Source organism: Pomacea canaliculata, linkage group LG3 (genome assembly GCF_003073045.1).
Source record: "Pomacea canaliculata isolate SZHN2017 linkage group LG3, ASM307304v1, whole genome shotgun sequence".
In the NCBI taxonomy this organism is placed as follows: Eukaryota; Metazoa; Mollusca; class Gastropoda; order Architaenioglossa; family Ampullariidae; genus Pomacea; species Pomacea canaliculata.
In genome coordinates, this window is record NC_037592.1 from 2,746,577 (window position 1) to 2,768,956 (window position 22,380).

The 22,380-nt window shown below is 38.9% G+C and overlaps 4 protein-coding genes across 7 annotated transcripts in view; 2 read left to right on the forward strand and 2 right to left on the reverse strand.

Annotated features, from left to right (window-relative positions):
• Positions 1–6,820, forward strand: LOC112558641 (probable GPI-anchored adhesin-like protein PGA55). The gene is made up of 9 exons (XM_025229212.1): positions 1–1,702; positions 1,775–2,120; positions 2,544–2,755; positions 3,105–3,276; positions 3,624–3,816; positions 5,333–5,411; positions 5,767–5,939; positions 6,560–6,680; positions 6,815–6,820. Exons 1-9 carry the CDS (start codon positions 359–361, stop codon positions 6,818–6,820), a joined length of 2,646 nt encoding a protein of 881 aa, XP_025084997.1. The 5' UTR covers positions 1–358.
• On the forward strand, positions 6,560–13,984 carry LOC112559540. Its single transcript, XM_025230873.1, has 10 exons — positions 6,560–6,680; positions 6,815–6,918; positions 7,397–7,490; positions 7,778–7,904; positions 8,713–8,743; positions 9,046–9,200; positions 9,723–9,830; positions 10,379–10,437; positions 10,869–10,993; positions 11,232–13,984. Exons 2-10 carry the CDS (start codon positions 6,823–6,825, stop codon positions 11,403–11,405), a joined length of 969 nt encoding a protein of 322 aa, XP_025086658.1. The 5' UTR covers positions 6,560–6,680; positions 6,815–6,822; the 3' UTR covers positions 11,406–13,984.
• LOC112559539 (transmembrane matrix receptor MUP-4-like) overlaps positions 12,990–22,380 on the reverse strand; it is a 17,698-nt gene continuing 8,307 nt past the window's right edge. For 2 of the 4 annotated variants that reach the window (XM_025230869.1, XM_025230871.1), the window contains 3 exons: positions 21,949–22,080; positions 21,598–21,726; positions 20,699–20,812 (listed from right to left, as the gene is read on the reverse strand). In XM_025230869.1, the coding sequence (XP_025086654.1) occupies positions 21,673–21,726; positions 21,949–22,080 (186 nt within the window). In that variant the 3' untranslated portion in view covers positions 20,699–20,812; positions 21,598–21,672. Of the gene's footprint in view, positions 14,637–14,943; positions 15,076–15,238; positions 15,368–15,631; positions 15,761–16,075; positions 16,291–16,649; positions 16,800–17,168; positions 17,297–17,606; positions 17,734–18,248; positions 18,378–18,730; positions 18,848–19,245; positions 19,375–19,576; positions 19,694–19,837; positions 19,967–20,139; positions 20,257–20,399; positions 20,529–20,698; positions 20,813–21,597; positions 21,727–21,948; positions 22,081–22,380 lie in introns of those variants that run through there. The other 2 variants (XM_025230870.1, XM_025230872.1) reach the window with 2 other exon arrangements.
• Positions 14,530–17,277, reverse strand: LOC112558642 (adhesive plaque matrix protein 2-like). Its single transcript, XM_025229213.1, has 7 exons — positions 17,169–17,277; positions 16,650–16,799; positions 16,165–16,290; positions 15,671–15,760; positions 15,239–15,367; positions 14,944–15,075; positions 14,530–14,636 (listed from the first exon to the last, which is right to left on the reverse strand). Exons 1-7 carry the CDS (start codon positions 17,275–17,277, stop codon positions 14,530–14,532), a joined length of 843 nt encoding a protein of 280 aa, XP_025084998.1.

Genomic DNA, 22,380 nt, shown 5'->3' on the forward strand with positions numbered 1-22,380 from the left:
CTTCTTCAGAAGTGGTGACAGGCTCATCGCTCCAAAGTCTGGAAGAGTTTCCACCAAGTCAGACGTCAATCATTTCAAAGACTCCGCCCATTTCAGAGACACATCTTGTGTCAGTGAGTTCTTCTGTCGTGGATTCTCTGACAGTCTCACCAATGTTTTCACAGACCGGGACCATGGTGTCCATATCTACATACGAATCTTTGGTGGAACACACAACGGGAATTCAGCCATCAGAGGCCCTCACTGCCAGTGCACTAACCCCGTTTCATCTTCTCGTGAATCATCCTTTGCTGTTACACTGTCGCCATCACTTACGTTGACGCCGTCGTCAGTAACCTTGCTGCAACCGTCGGAAGAAATGACAGTGTCGGAGACATATTATGTAACTCCTACTGAGAATGAATCCATTTTTGAAGTAAGGTCATCAAGTTCACGAACGTTGCCTTATTCTCAAGAAACTGAGACTTCACCGAGTCTAGAAACACGGTCGTATTCACGTGACACTGTGATGTCATCATATGAAAGTGTCGTTTCCACAGTGCAGGTCAGCAGGCAGTCGCTTTATTCTGAACTATCTCCTACTGGAGCAGAATGGGAAATAACTTCTCTAGCCACGCGCCTCTCTAGTGAGGAGACTTCACCGTTCACATCTCTTAGTGTGGAGACCTCGCCATACGCCGCTTCTTCTCCTGTAGAAATATCACCTGTCACCACATTCAGTGCGGAGTCATCGCCATCCACTACATCCAGTGTAGAGACAACAGTCCCCACCACATCTTTGATTGTAAAGACGATCACTACGGTTTTCAGCGTGGAGACACCACCATTCACTGCTTCTAGTGTGGCGATATCACCCTTACCCACATCGTTTATGGAGATTTCACCATCTACCACATCCACTACTGAGATGTTGCCATTTACAATATCTTCTGCAGTAATGGAGTCGTCGTCTCCCTCACACCGACCTGAGACAGAAGTTGTTATCAACACTTTCTCTACAGAGTCCTTTACTCTGTCATCTTTATCAGAATCACCGACGCTCGTCTCGGAGATGCAGACTTCAGGTTTGTCCGATGGTGAGCAGGGCTTGTCTACCTCACAAGTTATATCACTGTCGTCTGAAATCGTTCATAAAAGCAGCGATATACGCTTGGACAGCTCTGATTGGACAGCATCACCATCGGAAGTGTCTGTCATCCATTCCACCCCGGTTGACAGCACGAGTTTCCACATCTCGAGTACACAGGCCATACGTTCGTCAAGTGCAGAGATCTTAGTGTCACCAAGTACAGAGATGATATCATCGTTAAGTACAGAAATCATACCACCATCCAGTACAGTTGATAGCATGTCTCTCCAGACCTCCACTAATGAGTTCGGTCCATCATCAAGTACCGGTATCTTAGCGCCAAGTACAGAGGTCGTAACATCAAGTTCAGAGGTCGTAACATCAAGTGCAGAGGTCATAACATCAAGTACAGAGGTCATAACATCAAGTACAGAGGTCGTAACATCAAGTTCAGAGGTTATACCAGCATTCAGTACAGAAACCATATTATCATCCAGTACACAAGGTGCACCACCATCTAGTACATTTGACAGCACGTCTTTCCAGATCTTGAGTACACAGGTCATACAGTCGTCCAGTGTGGAAGTTACACCATCACCAACTACAGAGATCTTATCATCATCAAGTACAGAGGTTACACCATCACTAAGTACAGAGGTTACACCATCACTAAGTACAGAGGTTACACCATCACCAAGTACAGAGGTCGTACAGCCATCAAGTACAGAGTTTACACCATCACCAAGTATCATCGCATCACCAAGTACAGAGGTTACACCATCACCAAGTACAGAGTTTACACCATCACCAAGTATCATCGCATCACCAACTACAGAGGTTACACCATCACCAAGTACAGAGGTTACACCAATATCAAGTTCAGCGCTCATACAACCATCCAGTACAGAGGCCATACTACCATCAAGTACAGAGATCCTGCCATCATCATCAGTGCCAACTACACCATCTACAACTACTACAACTACATCCCAAGTAGTGACCACCGCTTCTACAACCGCCGTGCCTGGCCTGGACTTTCTTGTTATCACCGGTGAGTTGACAGAAATCAGACATTTCCTGTTTCCCCTCCATCCCCCGACGCTATATTCCCTTTTCCTCATCACCATCCCCTTTCTGTTTCATTCCCATCCCCTTTCTTTTTTCCTCCCTTGTTTTCACAATTTACAATAACGTTTTTGTTTTTTCTCCTGGACGGGAAAGGCGTTGTCTGTGTACTAATAATAAAGAAAAGATGTAATTCTGATTAGCCTCGGGCATAACCAATAATTCACACTTTGAGATTTACAATATCTTTGAATAGACAAATTTATATTGCAAACGGAAAATTCCCGTTAAATTCGTCATATTTCTGTCTGGATTCTTGTGAATCAAGTCATGGACAAATAATATTACAACATGAAATAAGGAGAAACATCACGAAGTGTACAATATAGCGGTCCGTCGTTATTGACAGTGATCAAGCTGCAGTCAGGAGACAACATCACCTCCCCAGAATTTGTCACCAAAATGGAGGAGGGTCTGGCGAGGGCGTATCAGACTGCGTTCGAACGGCAAACAGCTGGTGGAGGGGCCCGCAGAAGAAGGTCCGCTTTGCTGTGGCAAATGGTCCTCGTGTCAACTTCTGGCAGGAGCAAGCGAGCTGTTGCCGGGAATGTTGAAGTCGCAGTAAGAGCAGTTTTTTATGCTGTAATTTTTTTTATTAATGTACTAAGTCTGCTGAGCCACTCACCCTACATTGAAAGTGGACTAGATTGCTTGACTGTCCAGTTTTAAAGCCGTTTGCAGCTGTTTAGTCTCGATTAAATTTGACGATGGTGTTACTTCGCTGATGTCCGATTCGTCATTTGTATCGACCACAACGCCATTCAGACTTTGGTCATGTGATCGCAGAAGTTCCAGTGTTAGTTGAGGGTAACAGGTGTATACGCTGTCAACTATTTTCATCTTTGTATTGCAAAGTGACGAATGCCAGTACTTTATCCTGGTGTTACCCACTTTGAACTTTGTCCGTCAGATGCAGCGCGTTCAGCGGCAGACGACTAACCCCAGTAACGCTAACCTCACCTACACGGTATCCAAGGATGACAAGATGTTGTCGGGGGCACAGGCTTCTGAGACCCTCAACACCTTACTGGACCAGGAGGTGGCCCTCGAGCTAAACCGCGTGGTGGTCACCGTCGCTGAACGTAAGCATCGGAATGGCTTCGTACAAGTTTTAAAGATATTTGTCAAAATGAAAATTTATTTAATACTTGCGCGATTTCAAAGAGGATGCTTTTTCACATAGTTAAAATGAAATTGGTTCAAAGTTCGATGTTTTAACAAAGGGAAGAAAAAGAGTGGGTTCCTCCGGCATATGCGCATAAAAGGAAGCTGTGTTGATGTTTAATAGTCTGCTTAGGTGGCGCTGAATCACAACACTCGTTTTTCAGTTTGTGTGAAAGCTAAATGAAGAAATAATGCAGAATGTAGAGAGCAATGAAAATACAGTACAAACTGACCATATATGATATATCTAAACCCTGAAATGTAGAAGGTCGGCAGGCAGTGGCTAGAGGTGAGTTCTTTCTTATTCACAGCGGCAGTGCAGCCCCAGACGACAGCCACCAGCGAGGACAAGAAGCTCTGGATCATTGCGGCAGTGCTGGGGCCAGTGGTCCTGGTGATACTCGTGGTGTTGGTAGTGTGCCTCCTGGTCCGCCATTCGCAGCAAAGACGGGAGAAAGGTCAGACTGACCACAACGAGCCTCACCTCCTGACAGTCAAACATGGGCCGGTCAGTAGCAATCGCTTTGAATGTGTGTACCTGTCTCTGTGTCGGCCCATCTCCTTCCCTCGCTTCCTTGCCTCCCCTTAGCTTCTAAAGGTGCTCATTCTACAGGTATCAACAAGGGGTGGCGGAAAGGTAAACACGCTGTGACAGGCGGGTATCGACCCGGCGTCGACTTCTGTAACCACTTGACTATCCTGCGTGCGTGCGTGCGTGCGTGCGTGGTTTAATGTTGAATATTCACACGTCTGTATGGGCTTATGTGTGCACGTGCACTTGTCCGCACATGCACATCGATGTGTGCACGTGCATGCACGATGCGCCAATATTATTTTAAATCTAGTGTATGAGTTGTTACACAGAGCTCACACTTCACTTGTGGGTTGTGGTATCACCTTGCCATCAATATCGTCAACTGTTGCCTTTTAGGAATTAAAAAAAAACTTAATTAGTTGGCGATACTTGAGTCTAGACTCTAGAACAATACTTAAAAGCTTTGCAGCTGTTTTTTCAGACCATGTTATACATTATAATGGCGTGGGATGGATATTGAGGAGGCAAGAACGTGAACGTCGTTCACTGTCGTGGAGTTTGCTCCCCTTCCCCAGCCCCCTATAATTAATTAAATTTGCTGTATAGTTTTGGTAATGCTTTATTGCTTTTATGACATGTATATAATGAGTGATACAAGCAAGGTGCCCATTTCTTAAAGGAAATGCGTGCGTTACAGTCAACAAGTAATTAGGGTATAAATTAACTAAGTCCAACTTTTCAACATTAAAACATAATGAGAAGACTTCTCGCTAATTTCGGAGTTGAATGCTTTTCCGGACAGTGAGCTCACTAGTGAAATTCCTAAGTCTGAACACATTATCAATCACATCATGCTGGCGGGGAAAATAAAAAGAAGTTTTTTTTTACCTGCACGAAGTTTAGCGAAATGCTTGACCTTTGACCCCGTAAATAACAACGACTCAAGGGAAGTAACTAGTAACGCTGCTTGGTGAGCATTGCTTCCTTCCCTTGTATAACGGTTGTCTGAATCCTGTCGAGACACGTCTGAACAACCGAAAGGAAGTCGTTGTGCAGATAAACAAACCAAACATCAACAAATGAAAGCACCTTGTCGTCAAGGACTTACTAAAGTGGAAAAACAAAAATGGCGCTGCACTAGCCAGGGTTTCTTTACCAATAGTTGAAGGGTGTCAGGCGTCGTCTGCAAGAATCACGCACGAAACTATGTTAATCGTTTAATAAGGGCTTGAAATTGTAATTTCTTTGAAGTCTCACTTCATCTTCAGTTTATGGCAGGGAAGTCTTTTACCGTTAACTACACAAGCAAAGATTAAATATTGTACTGTCAGTGTATAAACATTTCTACACAGAATCATTGACTCAAAGAAATAAATGCAAGGTTATAAAGTGTGTCTTCGGTAAGTGATAGCCGTTATGGTTTTTCTCTGTTGTGGAAGATCTGCAGTGCAGGCAGTAAAGCCAGGTGATGAACTTTTAGATAAACCTAATGATGAAGAGAACAGTAAGAACGAACAGGTATGATCAGTATTAGCTTTTCATGTTGCAATAATATTGAAAGATGGGAAGGCGGAATCAAATATTTTGTAAATCCAAAAATCATGTCCTTACATCCTAAAGAAAGTGACAAGTAGCAAAGTGTTCAGCAAAGTTTATTTGAAGAAAATGTGATTGTGTATGTCTGAGAATATGTTCATATACTTGCGCAGGCATGCATGTGTGGAGGGAAAGATATCGCAGGGTGGACAAACTGTTAAGCTTAAAATTGTTAAGATTACAGGATTACAGTTGTGATGTCTGTGATATACCTGTCTTCTTAAAATGTTCTCTTCTGCTTGCTTATGGTTGACACTAAGGATGTGTGGTTGTTTAGGGAGGAGAGGGTGATGTCAGTGAAAATCAAGAAAGGCCTTCATCCAGCCAGTCCAACGGATTGCTTAAGTCTAGACCACGGAAAATGGTGTATGAAGTCAACCCATATCCTGATGTACCACCCTCTGAGGCACATCTTCAAAAGAAGGGTAGAAGATCTTTAAAGAAAAACAAGTGGGTTTTACTCCTGATTATTACATTTCAATCTACATGAATATTGATAATACTTGCACATGTAGAGAGAGTGGGAGGGGGCATAACATTTTTATTCTCTTCCCTACAATTTCTTTGTTTAAATACCTCTCTTCCCCCCTCCCTCTTCTCCTCTAATCTCTTCTCCAGTTTTTAACTCTACTAGTAGATTGAGCTGCAGATCTGTGTTTTCAGTAAAAGACCAGTTTCACTCTGGCTGAAAAATAATAAAACATCCACAGGAAAAAAATGGAGAATTTTTCTCATTTGTGGATGTTCTCTGTTCCAAACAAAAAAGAAAGGCCTTAACATAAAATACTTTCCAGCCTCCCCAGCAACAAATGTTGTAGGTCCCCAGCTGGTATGGTTACACACACTTTCTCCCCATATGTAACCATAGTCCAACCCCAATCACCACCCTTTCTCAAAAATTAATATTGATCCCTATTTTATTATGTACGTGCATGCATGCGGACACACATGCACACACAAATACATATTTTCCTCCTATACTTTTCTCACTTGTCAAGCTATCCTTATTGGCACTGCACCATGCAGATCCTCTTCTTCATGTAAATTCCTAAGTTTGTTTGTTTTTAAAGAGCTTCTGCCTTGAATGGAGCTCTTAATGAAGAAAATCATCCAGAGAACACAAAGGAAGGGACCTTAAAAGTCAAGAAAAAACGTGTGAAAGAGTCTGGTGTGGCACAACCTGAAGGGAGGGTGAGTGACTTTTTTTACTGAACAGCAATCATAAGAGGAATATTTAGCTTCAGCTGTTTGAAGCTGTATGTATTATGTAAATGAAGGGATGCTTTAGGTTAGGAGGTGACAACTTTTTTTTTTTTGCTTTGCAGAGCTAGAAATGAGCCCCATGGAACCTGCACTACAGAGTGTGGAAAACATGGAGCTCTCAGCCAGTAGTACACTTCCTCGTTATCAGGCACAGACCTCGTTTGAGGTATCTATCTGATCTTTTAACAGCAGTGGCCAGTTTGTTAATGCTACATCATATACTGACTGAAAGGTCTTCATCTTGTGATGACTTTTATTTATGTGTGGCAATATTTTATAGTAGTTATTCCAGCTTGTCAGTCAGTAATTTTTTCAGAGTGTATAAATTTTGTTTTGCAATTAATTAAAATAATGAATTTTTTTTTTTTTTTTTTTTTTGAGCTTTTGATGTTTGCCTGTTTAACCTTTTTGACATCTCCAGTTTGGGGACAAGAGTACTTTATATTTATTGAGCCACCCAATTGACATATTTGTAACTAACACAACATATTTACATTATAATTGATGAGGCTTTTAGTGTGTTTTTGTTTAGCATTGAATAAATGGATGTCAGCATTAGGTGAAAGATGATCATTAAAACTGTCTTTGGCTCACACATACAGCAGAGTACAGAACAGTTTTATTCTGAGTCTTCACATTTTCAGGAGGAGGACGATGCATTCCATGATAATGCAGAAGAAGAGAGAAAGAAGAATAAACAGAGGCAGAGGTTGAAGAAAAAGCAGGAGATGGAGGCAGGCAAGTGACCTTGACCACAACCTTAACGCTTGTCACCTAAAGAGCCTTGTGTTTAGACAAGCATATATAAATTACTTTGATTTTGGGCCATATAAATCCTTCGTAGCATCTGTCTTATCACTGCGGCAGTTGTTGAAATCATAGTAATGGTATAATACAGAGGAAAATGCTAGAAACAAATCGCAACATTAGATACCAACCTTAGTAAAATCCATAGCTACATGTTAAGTTTGGAATAAGATATTGTATCTGAATAGTACTATGGTACTATTTTTCTGTTTCCTAAGGCATGGCAGTACCTCCATCAGATGCCCACACAGCATATGAACGTGCACAAAAAGAAATTGACAAAGTGTTGGGACCACGTGACAGTAAATCCCCACCAGATGTTATAGCAGCCAGTGACAGAAAAAGGTATGGTAGGCCTGACCAGTTGGAATTGCAATTATCAATTTTGTATTGTGTACTGTATGGTTCCCTTGAATTGCGCCGAGACTATCATATATCAAGTGTGGATATTTTATTCTCATTACTTTTTCCACTTGAAATTATAAGTGCATGCATGATGCACTGTTGGCAATCTGTGCAAGTTTTTGACAAACAATTGCATTGCAAAATACATCAGGCTTTTCGAGAACCAACAAGTTGATAAGAGAAGTAACATTGGTCCCTTGAGGAATTTGTTTTCCCCCTATGAACTACTTTCTTAAATTAAAGTTAAAATCAGTCTAGGGCCTTGATGCTTATTTTAAAACAGATTTATACTACAAAAAGTGAAAAGAACTACTTTCATGTAAGCATTATTTGAATGCTGGTTACATTTCTGATAAAATATTGAGTTATTTATGTATTCATATTTATTTAGAGTGTAATTATTTTTAATTCATGCCTATTGACAGAACATTATAACCACAGCTCTGCTCCAGCCAGTTACCCTCTTTTCCTTACTGCAAAAAAAAAAACAACCAAAAAAACCCCAAAGAAAATACCTCTTGCAGGATACAATATTAAACAGGTTCAGAAATGCTCTTTGAAATGGCGTGAGAATTATGGTTGTCTTTTTTATGGGTTTTTAGGTATTAGCGTTTGAATACAACATATTTTTGTGCCAAGCATATATATGGATGTAAATTTTTCTAATGAAATCTGTTACAGGCAAAGAGTTAATTATTATCTTGAGATGTTAATTAATAGTCATCATGTTATTTTCTTCACATTTCAGGTCTAAAAGGAGAAGCAAAAAGGGAGAGGTGGTATGTACACATTATTCCAGGGAGAATGTGTAAATTTTGTGTTTTATTCTGCTGCTATTCACATGTTTTCAGTTATTTGTTTTTAAAAAATAGTATTCTGATGTATTTCAGCAGCTGCTTAAACTCTGTGTTTACCTATCCTGTTGTTATAGGATCTACTGGCTGGTCAGATATAGTCCACCTATATCTTGTTATTCATTAGTCCAGCATATGTTAATGCATTTTTTTTTAATTGTTATCTGCCTGATTCAAAAAGTGTAGATGAGTTATGTATAGACAACCTACCCATGTATTTTTCACAGAATCCAGCCTATGAACAAGATGAGAATAAACCATCAGGTTTACAGCCAAAGTCAGCACCACAGCAATCCGAGTCACTTGATGAAGTGAAGTCCCGTATCTACTCTCTGCTTGATGATGCTTTCTCTCTTCTGTCCAACAACCAGGCAAACTTGGGGTAAGTGTGCTTCTTTGTCACTATTTATGGTAGTAATACTAAACTTAGCAGCGAAGGGATACAATAACAGTGTTATTGTGAATTTTATAATTTTAAGAGTGAGAAGTATTGGCAACAATATTGCACATTCATGTGCTCAAAGCTCAGCTGTTTAAGTATATAATTGTACTGTACAAGTGCACCATTTTTGTCCCTATACAGAAATATATAAATGTACCTCTTAGTATCATTACCTGGGAGCAGCACTTAACAGCAAATGAACAGTAAACAGCCCACTCATTTCAACTACTGACATCATACCTTTATTCACATCGTTTACTCAAGATAGCATGAACATTAACAGGAGGTTTGTAAATGATTCCATCAGTGAATTAGAAACGCTTTCATGTTTTTTTCCCTCTCAGTGTCCAACTCTAGATAACTATTCTTGAGTCTACTTTTCTAAAAGACTTGTTTTATCTCCCATTTGATTTCTAATTACTGAGAACTACTCTCACATCTCACATCCAAGTGTTTTTGCAGAAATAAAGTGGTGACATCTGCTGATGCACAAGAAAATGTTACCAGAGGAACAAGACAGGACTCTCTAAAAAATGCTGATGATAACAGAAGGGGAAAGCCAAGTGATAAGTAAGACATTAACTTTAAAGGTTGTATCATGTTGCATGATTTCACATCCTCATAGCATCTTCACATGCATTGCATTCTTTGGGACATATGACACATGCTCCCTTACCAACAGGCCCATATCAAGAAATAATGGCGGGTGTCATGAATGTAGTAGACGGATGACATAATTATCATACTGTAAGTTTTGTGAAAGAATAACTTGTATTTGGTGATGACTCCAGTGTCCATCCAGTGTCCATTTATATGTGAACATTTTAACCTATGCTCATCTCTCTACTTTCATATTTTGAGTGGCAATATGAATGTATGGCAGTTATGAATTTTCACCAATTGTGAGAAATAAGTGCCAGCATAAATGAGTTGCATGTAGTCAGTTTTATAGCGTGTGTTAATATTTTATGTTAAGTGATATTCTCATGGTATCATTTACAGACAAAAAGGATTGATAAAATTATTTTGTATTGTATTTTGTATTTATTTTGCAGAGCTGTTATAGGCTTAAATAAAGAGACTGTTGTGTAAATTAGTGTAAATACATTGTGTTTCAGCAAAGTCTCAGAAGGAGTGCTGACTGATGTTGAAACAACTTTTGGCTCCAAACCTGGAGGTAAATGATGTTCATCATGCACTTGGACCACTCTTGAAGTATATAAATCTAAAAAACCCAAATATAAAGGGAGTTGTTTCTTTATTGAGAATGATGAACACATGGGTAAACTGTTTCTAGAGAGTATGGAACACAGAGGACACAGTTTCTGGATAATATTGACTATGAAGGGCAACGTTTCCTGGCAGAGCCTCGGAGTCTCCAATTACAAAGGATGGTGTTTTGAATTACTGCTAGCCTAGAGCTGTGTGCATCATAAGGATGGCCATTGCCATATGCATCCACACAAGTTGTATCAATAGCTCCATGATGTCTCATTGCATTTATCAGTGTTTATTACTGAACACCTCAAGATCTGCAAGTTCCAGATATTTCATATGTGGCTATATTTGTGTGAATAGTAGTCACTTTGTGAACTTGATTTCTTGTAGAAATGAAGCACACACCAATCTACGTGGACCGCACTCATGGCGCCTATGATCCTGAGGGTCTGGTCTCATTGAATCCTTACAGAGCATCAGAAGAGTCAGGACACATTGTTCTGACAGATTACAAGGCAAGTAAATCTGTATGGATGTGAAATGTGGACCTTTATGTCTTGAAATGATTTTGCATATCTTCTTGGCTGACTGTGTATACATGTTTGAGAGCCAACATGTAAATATGTGCGTGTATGTGCACGTGAGCACAAATGTCAGCCTGTCTTTATTTTCCAGTCTGTAGGCAATTGTCACTGTTTAGATTTTTGTGTATTTTCCATGCAACATTATGCTCATCTGTGTGTGTATGCACAGCCATCTACAATCCCAGCACCAGCAGAAGAGAAGACCACAGCCACAGTTCTGAATCAGAGACTTGGGCTACACCAGACATGTACTCAGCCATGCGCCCCACCATTCGCACTCATCAGCAACCTGAGAACACTACTTCTCACAAGAGAAACAGTAGTGGTAGTGACAAAGGTGTAGCCAGTTCAAGAGCTGTTTTACACAAAGATAGACAGCTGGTAGCTGACTCAGAAGAGACTTCTGACATTGGTTATCCCAGGACAGAGTCTTACAACAGCATTCCAACACTTAGAGCCTCCGAGTCCAGATATCCCACATACAGAGAGGACTCCCTGAACACAAATAATGATTACAACATGTTTGCTTCAGCACCATCCCATGAAGACAGCCTTGCAAATGCTTCCATTCCAATCCACCAGCCACCCACAAGAAATGTTGGTGACAAAGATGAAATGGATGTCATCTCTGCCAGCTTAGCGCCAGGTGCATCCCCCAAAGAATTAGTTGATAGTATAAGACAAGAATTACAGACAATAACAGGGAAGCTGGGGACAAAAGACCTTAGCTCACAGCAGATGCCAGAGACTGGCAGTAATGGAAAGCCCCCTGTGCGCAAGCCACGCAAGTCCAGCTATAAGCAAGATCACATCCCAGAGATACAGTGGTAGTGCCTTTCTGCAGATGCTCTTCTGACAAAGATTCAGTATGTGATTGGATGTTTGCAGTGTAAATGGTACATGTGGGTTTAAGGATACTTTGTTGGACGATTTAGAGAATTGCAGACCAGGAATCCATTCCACTTATTTAGCTTTATTGACTCTTGCTTTAACTACCCCTCAATCTCTGAATCAAACTTCAAAAATGACTCATAAAATCTTTATGGAATTAATTTCTTATGAATTACAGTGTGCAGAATGATTCTTACTTGTAAACATTAATGTGTTAATGTAATTCTTTATATATATATACCATCATTCAATATGCACTGAAAGATAAATATAAAGATGACCTGTTCAAGAATCACACATCTGATAGTAAGGTTTTTGTACTTATAAATGTACTTACCTTTGCAGTTCTTTGGTTGAACATAAAATGTTATGCCACATTTTGCCAACAAATAATAACTACAGTGGGATGAGGAGAACTGCACAAAATCCATATCACTGAATGTTTTTATCTTATGACAGTGTTTGTAATTTAAGGTTATAAATTATATTTAGTTTAACCAATTTAATATCAACTCATACTTGCCTTAACCAAGAATCCAGGAACTAAGATTGTGATGCGTATTTTAGAAACATCACAGTTCATGTGGTTGTGATTGAGGTGTGTATTCTGTGATTTACTTGCAGACATTTGACATGGTTTTTGGTTAAAAATGAAGTTTAAAGCTTGTTTTATTAGTAACCTTTTTTTGTGCTCCAGTTTGGTTTAATATAAGTGGAGTGAAACAAACAGTAAAAAGCTTCTTAAAAATTTATGAAAGTTTGAAGCTTTCTCACAAACATGCACACTTGCATGCACATGATCATGCACAAGTCAACAAATGTACACAGACATGCTTAAAAATGAACAGTAAAAATACAGACAAAAGAAGTCTTTGTGTGGACAAAATGGATATTGATAAAGTATTGTTGATGTGCTGTTATTGCTAATGTGAAATTTCTTGTGTCAAAAAACATGTATCCTAAACTGTGAGGAATATCAGAATAGCTGGTTGGCATTCGGCAGCTGATCAAGTTTAAAACAAGTTCAAAACACTTCTTGGAAAATGTGTTTACTGTTCAACATATAAAAAATCTTAATTAGAGTAAAGATACATTTTGTCACAATTGTGAAAATTGCTATTTGTGAACAGATTTTGACATAACTTTGCTAGCATTGAACAGCACAAAATAGACTTCACTAATCATCTTGGGTGAGGGAATCAACCTCATCAAAATTATAAATGTATCTGAATACTTGGGAACAGGGGAGATATCCCAGTATAGATGAGTGATGTACTTAGATGCACAGTCTGTTCACTAGTGTAAAACGTATGAATCTGCATTTAGCTCACCTAGCGTAACATTTACTTTGTTTTGATTATTCAGTTACATTTGATGGTCACATCATCTCGCATATGCTTATCAAAACAGCAACTGCTGATCCTTATTGTCTTAAAGGCTGTCAAGAGAATGTTACTTCTGTGAAGTTATTTCTCTTCCTGCAAGTGCCTTTGCTGTCCCTACAGCACCATCATACCTCTCCCTCTAAAAAAAACTAAATTGAGACGAAAGGAAAAAGAATGCTTGGAATGTAAAAGGTCGTCCATTCTGTTCTCTTTTATGTATTTCAAATTCCCTGCTGTTACTACTGTGGATGACAGTATCATTATTGATTTCCACTAGCTAATATATATATTATCATGATGTTGATGGTTCTGATCCAAGATGCCTTTTTTTGTGGATCTGAATGAAGCTGTCTTTCTTGCTTCATCAGCATTCTTAGATTAATTATTGCCTTCTGATGGTGATCACTTATTTAAATGCCTTGTTATTAAGGTCATCTGTAAGAAATCTATTTTTACTAATCTAGTTTGTATAAACTCAGAAACAAAATCATGTTTCTCTGATAGAGGTTGGCAATACTTTGGTGTTATTTTGTGACTGTTTTTTCTGTGCACATGATGAAAGATCAAACATGTAAGTTAGGTTCAAGATAACTGTATTAAAATTGCTTGAATGTTTGGTGAACATATGTAAAGTATACTACATAAATTGCCTTCACGTTTCTTCCACTCAGTGAACAAGATGCATTTGAATATACCTAAACTACCAACAATTTAAAATCATCGCTTAAGGTTCGTCAGTTTTCTACTTTTGTAATTCTATTCCAGGGCAGCATAGTTTATGAATGGGTGGTGTGGCAGTAACCTTGTGCTACAGCTGCTGTTTCTATTGGTAATTACCAGGAAGTTTCTTCAAGTAAACTTAACTTTTTCCGAGTCTTATAGTAATTTGTGAACAGTCAAGGGATATAGGGGAACTGACACTGCACAGAGAGACTAATTGGCTTATTACAACATAGTATTATGCTCATGCAACAGCCGTATCTGAAGATGACTGAAGTATGAAGTGGTAGAAGTGACACATATATTCTGAATATGTAAACTATATCAATAGCCTGTAATACTCTTCAATCTTAAATATCAGCTTACATAGAAAAGACTTTGGTATTTTTTCATATCTTTTCCATGCAGCAATTTTGTTTTTCAAAGAAGCAACTGTTTGATAAGATCTCCTGGAAAGAGCTGTAATCTAGCTCATGTAGGCAAGAGACAAGTCCAGATAACAAACAGAAAGAGCAGTGTGCTGAAGGTTGAGTTCTGCATGCTGTGTCCAGAATGAGCACCTGGCTGTCCTTTGAAAACTGCAAGTCAGCAGTGCTTATTTTAACTAGACATGTTTAGGTAAAATACAGGGATAGAAATAAATTTTTCTAGTAAGTCATCCTGATAACATTTTAAAAATTAGTTGTATTGACAGGTTTGTAACTACTAGAGAGGAAAAGTAGACTGGACTCCCATTACAACAAATGTGATTTCAAATCACCAGTGGTAAAAGATCTTGCATTTTGCAATTAAATTTTTTCATTCTTTTGAGGTCTGCTTCATAAAACCAAACCAGAAAATTTTAACAAGCAGCTGAGGAAAATAGCACAAAAATGCACCACTCACCACAAGACATTGAGCTGGTAATTATAAATCCCTGAATACAGGAGCAAGCAGGAGAGCTAAGTGCAGTTTTGCTGCACATCATATAATCAGCACAGTCCTCGTTCCTTGAGCAATGCTGTCCAAATGCAAGACCTGTGGTCAAACACAAGTGACTTTCTCAACCCTTTGGTCAAACCACACTTACAAAAAGGAACATGGATAATTTCTATCCTGCCTATATAGTACAGTATGTAGCATGATATAATCATCAAATGGTACACACAAGCAAGCACAAAAACATCTCAAGAATACATACCACAGGAACCATTCTGCCTTGCCACATAGCGCAGACTACATCTACATGTCCTGTTTAGTCCAGTCACAGCACACTCCATACCATCCCCACAGTCCTGGGCACCTGTGCAGGGAGAGCCTAGGACACCCCCTGTTGTAAGTAAAACACATCTATTATTGTCGTACAAGGTGGGTTGTTTATGAAATCATTTATCAGCACACATGCCATATCTATGTTCATCATACGCGGTTATGTAGATGTTAATCTATGCTTGGATTTCTTTTTTTTTAATCTTATTTTGACAAATCAAAGCTGTAACAGAATATTGGTATGTAAACGAGTTATTTATATATATCAAATGCATACATTATATAAAAGAGACCAACAAACTGATGAAACAGTTCTGTGACTAACCACACGATTGGTCACTTTTGGTTTGCATTCCTTTCATACATCTGCATGTTGCTGCCCCTGGCTGTCCTATACAAACCATGTGCAAGCCACATTCATCCATGGTCGAGCATCTGTCACCCAGTCCTTTCCCTAGTCAATTCAAACCATACACATCTGATAAGGTGAGATCTGTCATCAAAACTATCAGCCACCAGTGACATCATCTCTCATGAACTTGGATGGGCTCCCATATAACAGTTTTATTCTGCCACTGTCAATATTTTGAGCTAATGCACCTATATATATATATAAATATACACATAAGTTTCAGTCCATGGTGTCGAGTGTTGCCTTGTGTATTGTGCTAGAAGAAACTTGAAGCTGGTTAATATTTTTTTTAACCTACTTAACTCACCCAGATATACAACAAAATAAAGTAGTAACAAAACAGAAAAACAGTCTCACCACAGACGCGCTATCTGTGACATGAAAGCCTTCTCTACACACACACTTTCTGCCATCAACCGAATCCACACATATTTGGTGTTCATCACAGTCTTCATCTATGTCGCATTCAGGATGCTCATCAGGGTTCTCCTTCATGCAATCACCTGAGTTTTCTTGTGGATTCAGCTTGCAGTCAGATGAGCCTTGAGGAGGATATGTCTGGTTGAAGTGATCTGTGGGGAACAGTGATACATCTTTTATTTGACAACAGCAGTTTCTAGAAGGACTAAGCACAACTTACCTCAGTGTTTATTCAAAATCAAAATTACCATTAATTGTTAGGTGCATTGTTTGACATGGTCTTGTTTACATAACGAAGTATGCATAGACATACACTTGTCTTGTGTTGCTGACATTTTAATTAAAATCTGGTTAATGAATGGTAGCATCTATAACTCTGAAACTATAGTTTACCATAGTTTTCAGCTAGCCAGATGCAAACTTTAATTATCATTGAACAGGACTATCTTAAAGTGCAAGTGTTTACCAGACAATTTTCAAAAAATGTTTTCATGCTAAGAACACTTCTCACAGCAAGATTCCATATCTGCACTTGGCAAGAACTGGCTTGCACACTGACAGATAAAAAGGCCTGATGCATTGCTTGGGCTGCATTCCATGTTTTGACCACAGTCACTGACCTGTCTGCATTCACTGCCCAGTATTCGTTGTGGAACCCGTACTGTACAGTGCATGAACACAACAAAAATGGAGTCTATAGTCTTTCGTTACAATCCACAACAATGATGACAATACTACACCAGGGATTTTTAACCATATATATTTAACAATTGGAAACATCATTATTTGGAAAATATTTTTATGTGCAAAGATAACAATAACAGCGAAAATTCCAAGTGAATAAAGACCATATTTTTATAATTCAAGTCAAACACAGTAGCTGCAAAAACTATGACAGCTCATGCATAATTATGATTTACTATACAATTAATATCTGAGGTAAATACAGAAAAATCTAACTTATTCTAAAATAAACTAATCTGAGTTGAATCAAAACAGCAGGTTCATGGCTGTGTTCCCTGGTTCTTACCACAAGACATAGACATGTCTCTCTGGAACTGTGCAGAACATTCACAAACTGGCTGCTCGTAAGCAATGAAACACAGCATGTTGTCACCACACTCGCTTGTTGTTTGCATATCTGGCCCGCTGCTTTACCTGGACAAAAATGTCACTATGCCAACATGAACTTCTCCATAAATATTTTATAATAAACAGTGGCAACCTGAAAATTCTCTACAAGAAATTAGACAGCATCAGCCTTGTACAATTTGACTACATAGAACTGAGCAGCCCAACTACTCCCTCCACCAAAGACTACTCGACAAAGCAGGTTAAAATGTATGCAATAAACGTATCCTCCAAATAAGTGACATCATAAAATCTGTACCCCGAAAATGATCAAAGAACACGGCGAATCTTTCCTTAGCATGCATCCTCATCATGTTCTAAAACCCTCGTGACCTACCACACAAGCCCTGCCTTGTAGGTATGAACCCTGCATCACAGGTACATTTTTTATCCTCTTGGGTCCCTGTGCACTCCATGTTCGGACCACAATTGTGGCATACTGCAACTGGCACCTACTGGCAACACTGTACAAAACATCCTTTGTGCTTGTTTAAAATGCTTTGAGTATGAGACTCTAACACTCATCTCTATATATCATTGCTTCTACATAATCATCTGACTGTGATACAGCCAAAGTTTTCAGTAACACCTGTGGTGTGTCACTGTCTTCAGTACTCAGTAGTATAGTTTAGGGAAAAAAAAGGAGATGATATGTATAGACCAATAAACATATTTAACAATGTTTTAGTTGACAGACGTTGTTTTAAGAATAATATTTATGCTTAGTGGTAATAGTTTTCTCCTGAGCAGCATAAATATTCTACTTTGGATGATTAGTAGGTTATCTGAAGATACATGTATTTCTTAACTGATATCCACAGGAATGAGTTAAAAAGTTCATTGACAAAATTCTGAAGAGGAAAGCCAGTCATTACCAAAAAGTGGTTAAAGAGGTGAAATAAAAGTAAGTTCTGATAATAATAACATAAAAAGAAAAAGTTTGAATGTCTCTACTGAGTTTGGAAAATCATCATCATACCACAAGTGCCATGCATACTGGCTGTGTAGTTTGTGGAGCAAATGCATACCCCAACATCTGCAATTCTAAGGCAATCCATGTTTCTGCCACAGTCAGTACTGAAGAAGCAGGATTCTCCCACTGCTCTACCTGTGTGTTGGATGCAGACATAATGTTCAGAGCATTTGCTCTCAATGGATTTTGATGGACGTCAAATTAACGTTTATTACTTTTTATAGAAAACTCATTTCATTATCTTTTTCACAGCAGCTTAAATCTATGTTAGGATCAGCAAATTAAGCCTTTGGTAGTTAATGCCACAGATATCACCAATGGTATTTTGATTTACTTTAAACAGAAATGCCAATGGTGTAAAAAGGTATGAGAAAATTCCAGGGAATAGTCTAAACACAGAATTCAAATGGTAATATGATTTCACACCGAGGAAACTAGTGAACTACATAGTGGAACTAGAGAAAAATATATGTGGCATGATGTCTTACCACATCTGTGGTCTGACTGGAGGATATAGCCATGTTGGCAAAGACAAGTTTTGTTGATGCACACCATTAAGTTGCCACAGTCAGCATCTGTGCCACACTCTTCATGTTCCCATGCTCCTGTGAACACATAGTTCAACTTCAGCTCAGTAAGAAGCTGTGCAAAATAGGAGAGTGGATAGCCTAGAAGATAGAAGGTTCAAGCTCGCCAGTTCAATGCCATTGTGATGCAGCGAATCAATTCCAATCGACCCAGCTGTGGAGTTCATGCCTGACAACGATAGAAGGTTGAGGAAGTAAGGCAGTGAGGATATTGGCAACACCATCTCCAAAACTGTTCCCAAGATAAAGGAGCTCTCTCAAACTGTCCAAGACCCCAGTTATGGGGACCTTTTCCACCTTTTTCTGAGAACTTCAGTATCTTCCTAAAGGTAAGAAATAATTAAAAATAATAATAATTTAAAAAATGAAAAGGAAGTGAAAAAGTCAAGAAAAGTAACAGAGAAAGCATCACTTACCACAACGTCCTCCTGAGGCTGGAATAAAGTTGTCAGAACAGACACAGACACTAGAACCATTTATTCCAGCACATTCCATGTTGTTCCCACACTCACTGATCACTGTACATGCATGTCCTACACTATTCCCTGAAATAAGATACAGAACTGAAACTAAAATATTCAGTTATATATATATAATTATGAAAAGTACTTGCAAATTTAACTTTATTATGGCCAGCAAACAGGCAATACTGTGAATTGAGACAGTGGGTAAGGAGTTGATGTATTTTGTATTACAATGTTGTGAAACTGGTCATTCAGATGTCAGCTAAATGGAATTGTGACTTACCACAGGTGTGGTCAACTCTAGGCACGTAGCCATCTTGACAACGACAGGTTTTGTTGACGCACACCATTCTGATGCCACAGTCAGTATCCATGCTACACTCTCCCTGCTCCCATACTCCTGTGAAGACACACAGCTCACTGTTAAAAAGCAGGAAAGCTACAGCAACCCTTTTTTTCCCCAGAAGTGACAGAAGAAAATTGGGGAAAATGGCTGGAAAAGTTCACTAACATAAATGCTGAATAGCGAACTATAAAGTCTCACCACAACGTCCTTCTGAAGCTTGAACAAAATTGCCAGCACAGACACAGACCCTGGAGCCATTTATTTCATCACACTGCATGTTGTCACCACACTCACTGCTTGCTGTACACACTTGCCCTACACTTTTACCTAAAACATGAAACAGCACAGATATACATAATAATGAAAAGTACTTGCAAATGTAACTTTATTATGGCCAGCAAACAGGCAATACTGTGAATTGAGACAGTGGGTAAGTTGATGTGTTAACTATGTCGTGAAACTGGTTATTCAGATGTCAGCTAAATGGAATAGTGACTTACCACAGGTGTGGTCTACTCTAGGCAAGTAGCCTTCTTGACAACGACAGGTTTTGTTGATGCACACCATTCTGATGCCACAGTCAGTATCCATGCTACACTCTCCTTGCTCCCATACTCCTGTGAAGACACACAGCTCACTGTTAGAATGGCAGAAAGCTACAGCAACCCTTTTTTCCCAGAAGTGACAAAAGAAAATTGGGGAAAATGGCTGGATAAAGTTCACTAACATAAATGCTGAATAGTGAACTATAAAGTCTCACCACAACGTCCTTCTGAAGCTTGAACAAAATTGCCAGCACAGACACAGACCCTGGAGCCATTTATTTCATCACACTGCATGTTGTCACCACACTCACTGCTTGCTGTACACACTTGTCCTACACTTTTACCTAAAACAAGAAACAGCACAAATAAAAATATAGGTCAGAGAAATTAAACACACTCAATGCAAATCAACAGCCTTTACATATTAGTCTGAATGTAGCTTGAGGAGCAAGCTCTGTGTAATGAAACATTTGCTTTCAGTTTATAAGCACACAGTTGTTACATTGCAACTCACCACAAAAACCATCACTTTTCAGCGTATAGCCAAGACTGCATGTGCACACTTGATCACAAGTCATCCTGTTACCACAGTACTCTGCTTGAGTACATCTCTTGCCAGCACTGAACCCTGAAACCACCAGCAAGTAGGTCATACCAGCTGTGTGGGTGTTTACCAGCCTAAAAGCGCTGCAACTCCAACCATAAGCATTTTCAATCACAGAAAATGATTACAGATCTGTAAATGTTAGCTGATGTGCAGAACTGCATTTAAAAAAACTGAAGGCAATTCTTACAGACTGATACAAATGAAATATCTAGTGGGGGGCAATATTGTTTTCTAATGACTGAATAAATCTAATTGAAATGATACTGATTCCCCCAAATCTGGGTGAATTATCCATTTCTGTTCTTAAGATAAACACCTATATAATGATCACCATGCAGAGAAAGAGATAACCAAAAGAGAAGTCAAGGTTGTACATAGATATTTTTCACTGTCAAGGCTTTAGCTCATGGGAGAGCTGGGATCATATGTTAATTAGGCACACCTATTGACAAACATGACACTGCAAGTTTAACTCTTTCTGTGAATGGGACATTTGTAGGTACGTTTCCTGTGAAGAAAAGGGGGTTATTTATCCAGATTTGGGAAATACTGCACTGAGCATCACCCAGTCCTTAAATAAAATGTTGCACCTACTAGACTTAACTGACTACAAGAAATTGAGTTATTTCCCTTAAATTGTCAAGCATTCAAAACCAGAATTCATGAATGCATATATGACTTTCAGTGTGAGAGAATTAACAGCTTTTTTACATGAAATTTAATTAAGAATCTTTTAACTCACTGCTGCATAATCTATTTAACCTGTACTTCAACAATGTAAATGATCACATCATTATATTACATACCACATCGTCCATAGATGTTTGCTTCATAGCCTTTGGAGCACATACACACACTTTCATTAGAACCTTTGCCACAGGTCATGAAATCCCCACATTCTTCAGGTCCAATGCATGCTGTTCCAACATTTCTGCCTGAACATCATATAATTTACTGTGCCACCAAAACTCTCAAACAAGTATTTAAATAATACACAGAAACTGTTCAAGACTAGATTAGCCAGAAAAGTGTTCAAGTAACATCATCTAGACAATCTTCAGCTTATTTAAAACCATTGAGCCCCATCCTAAGGAAGAAGTATATTCAATCATAAAAAATACAGCCAAACCAAAATTTCCACTATATATATTTTATACCACAAATTCCACTTGATTTTGAAACATAATTTTCCAAACAGTCACAGTATTTGCTTTCAGCGCCATTTCCATTACACTCCATGTTGTTCCCACACTGAGTTGTGACATTGCATGGACCACCAAGGGATACACCTATATATGTAAGAAACAAAGAAAATGTTTTTTGGTGAATTTATTCTTTTTTTTCTTTCTGAGTGCTGTACTGATGAAGCAGTCTTACCATAAGCGCTATGAGTGCTAAATGAAGAGTGACATTCTAGTATTTTTTAATAGGCGAGTGTGATGACTGCCTGTTTTGTTCACAGCAAAGTCAGACCACAGATACAAAGTGATGATGTGAAAAGTGAGCTTTCAGGGTTTTTTAGCATAAACATTCTAGAAGGGTGGCTAGCCATGTATATTTCACTGGCCTGCAACATTTGGTACTTATTT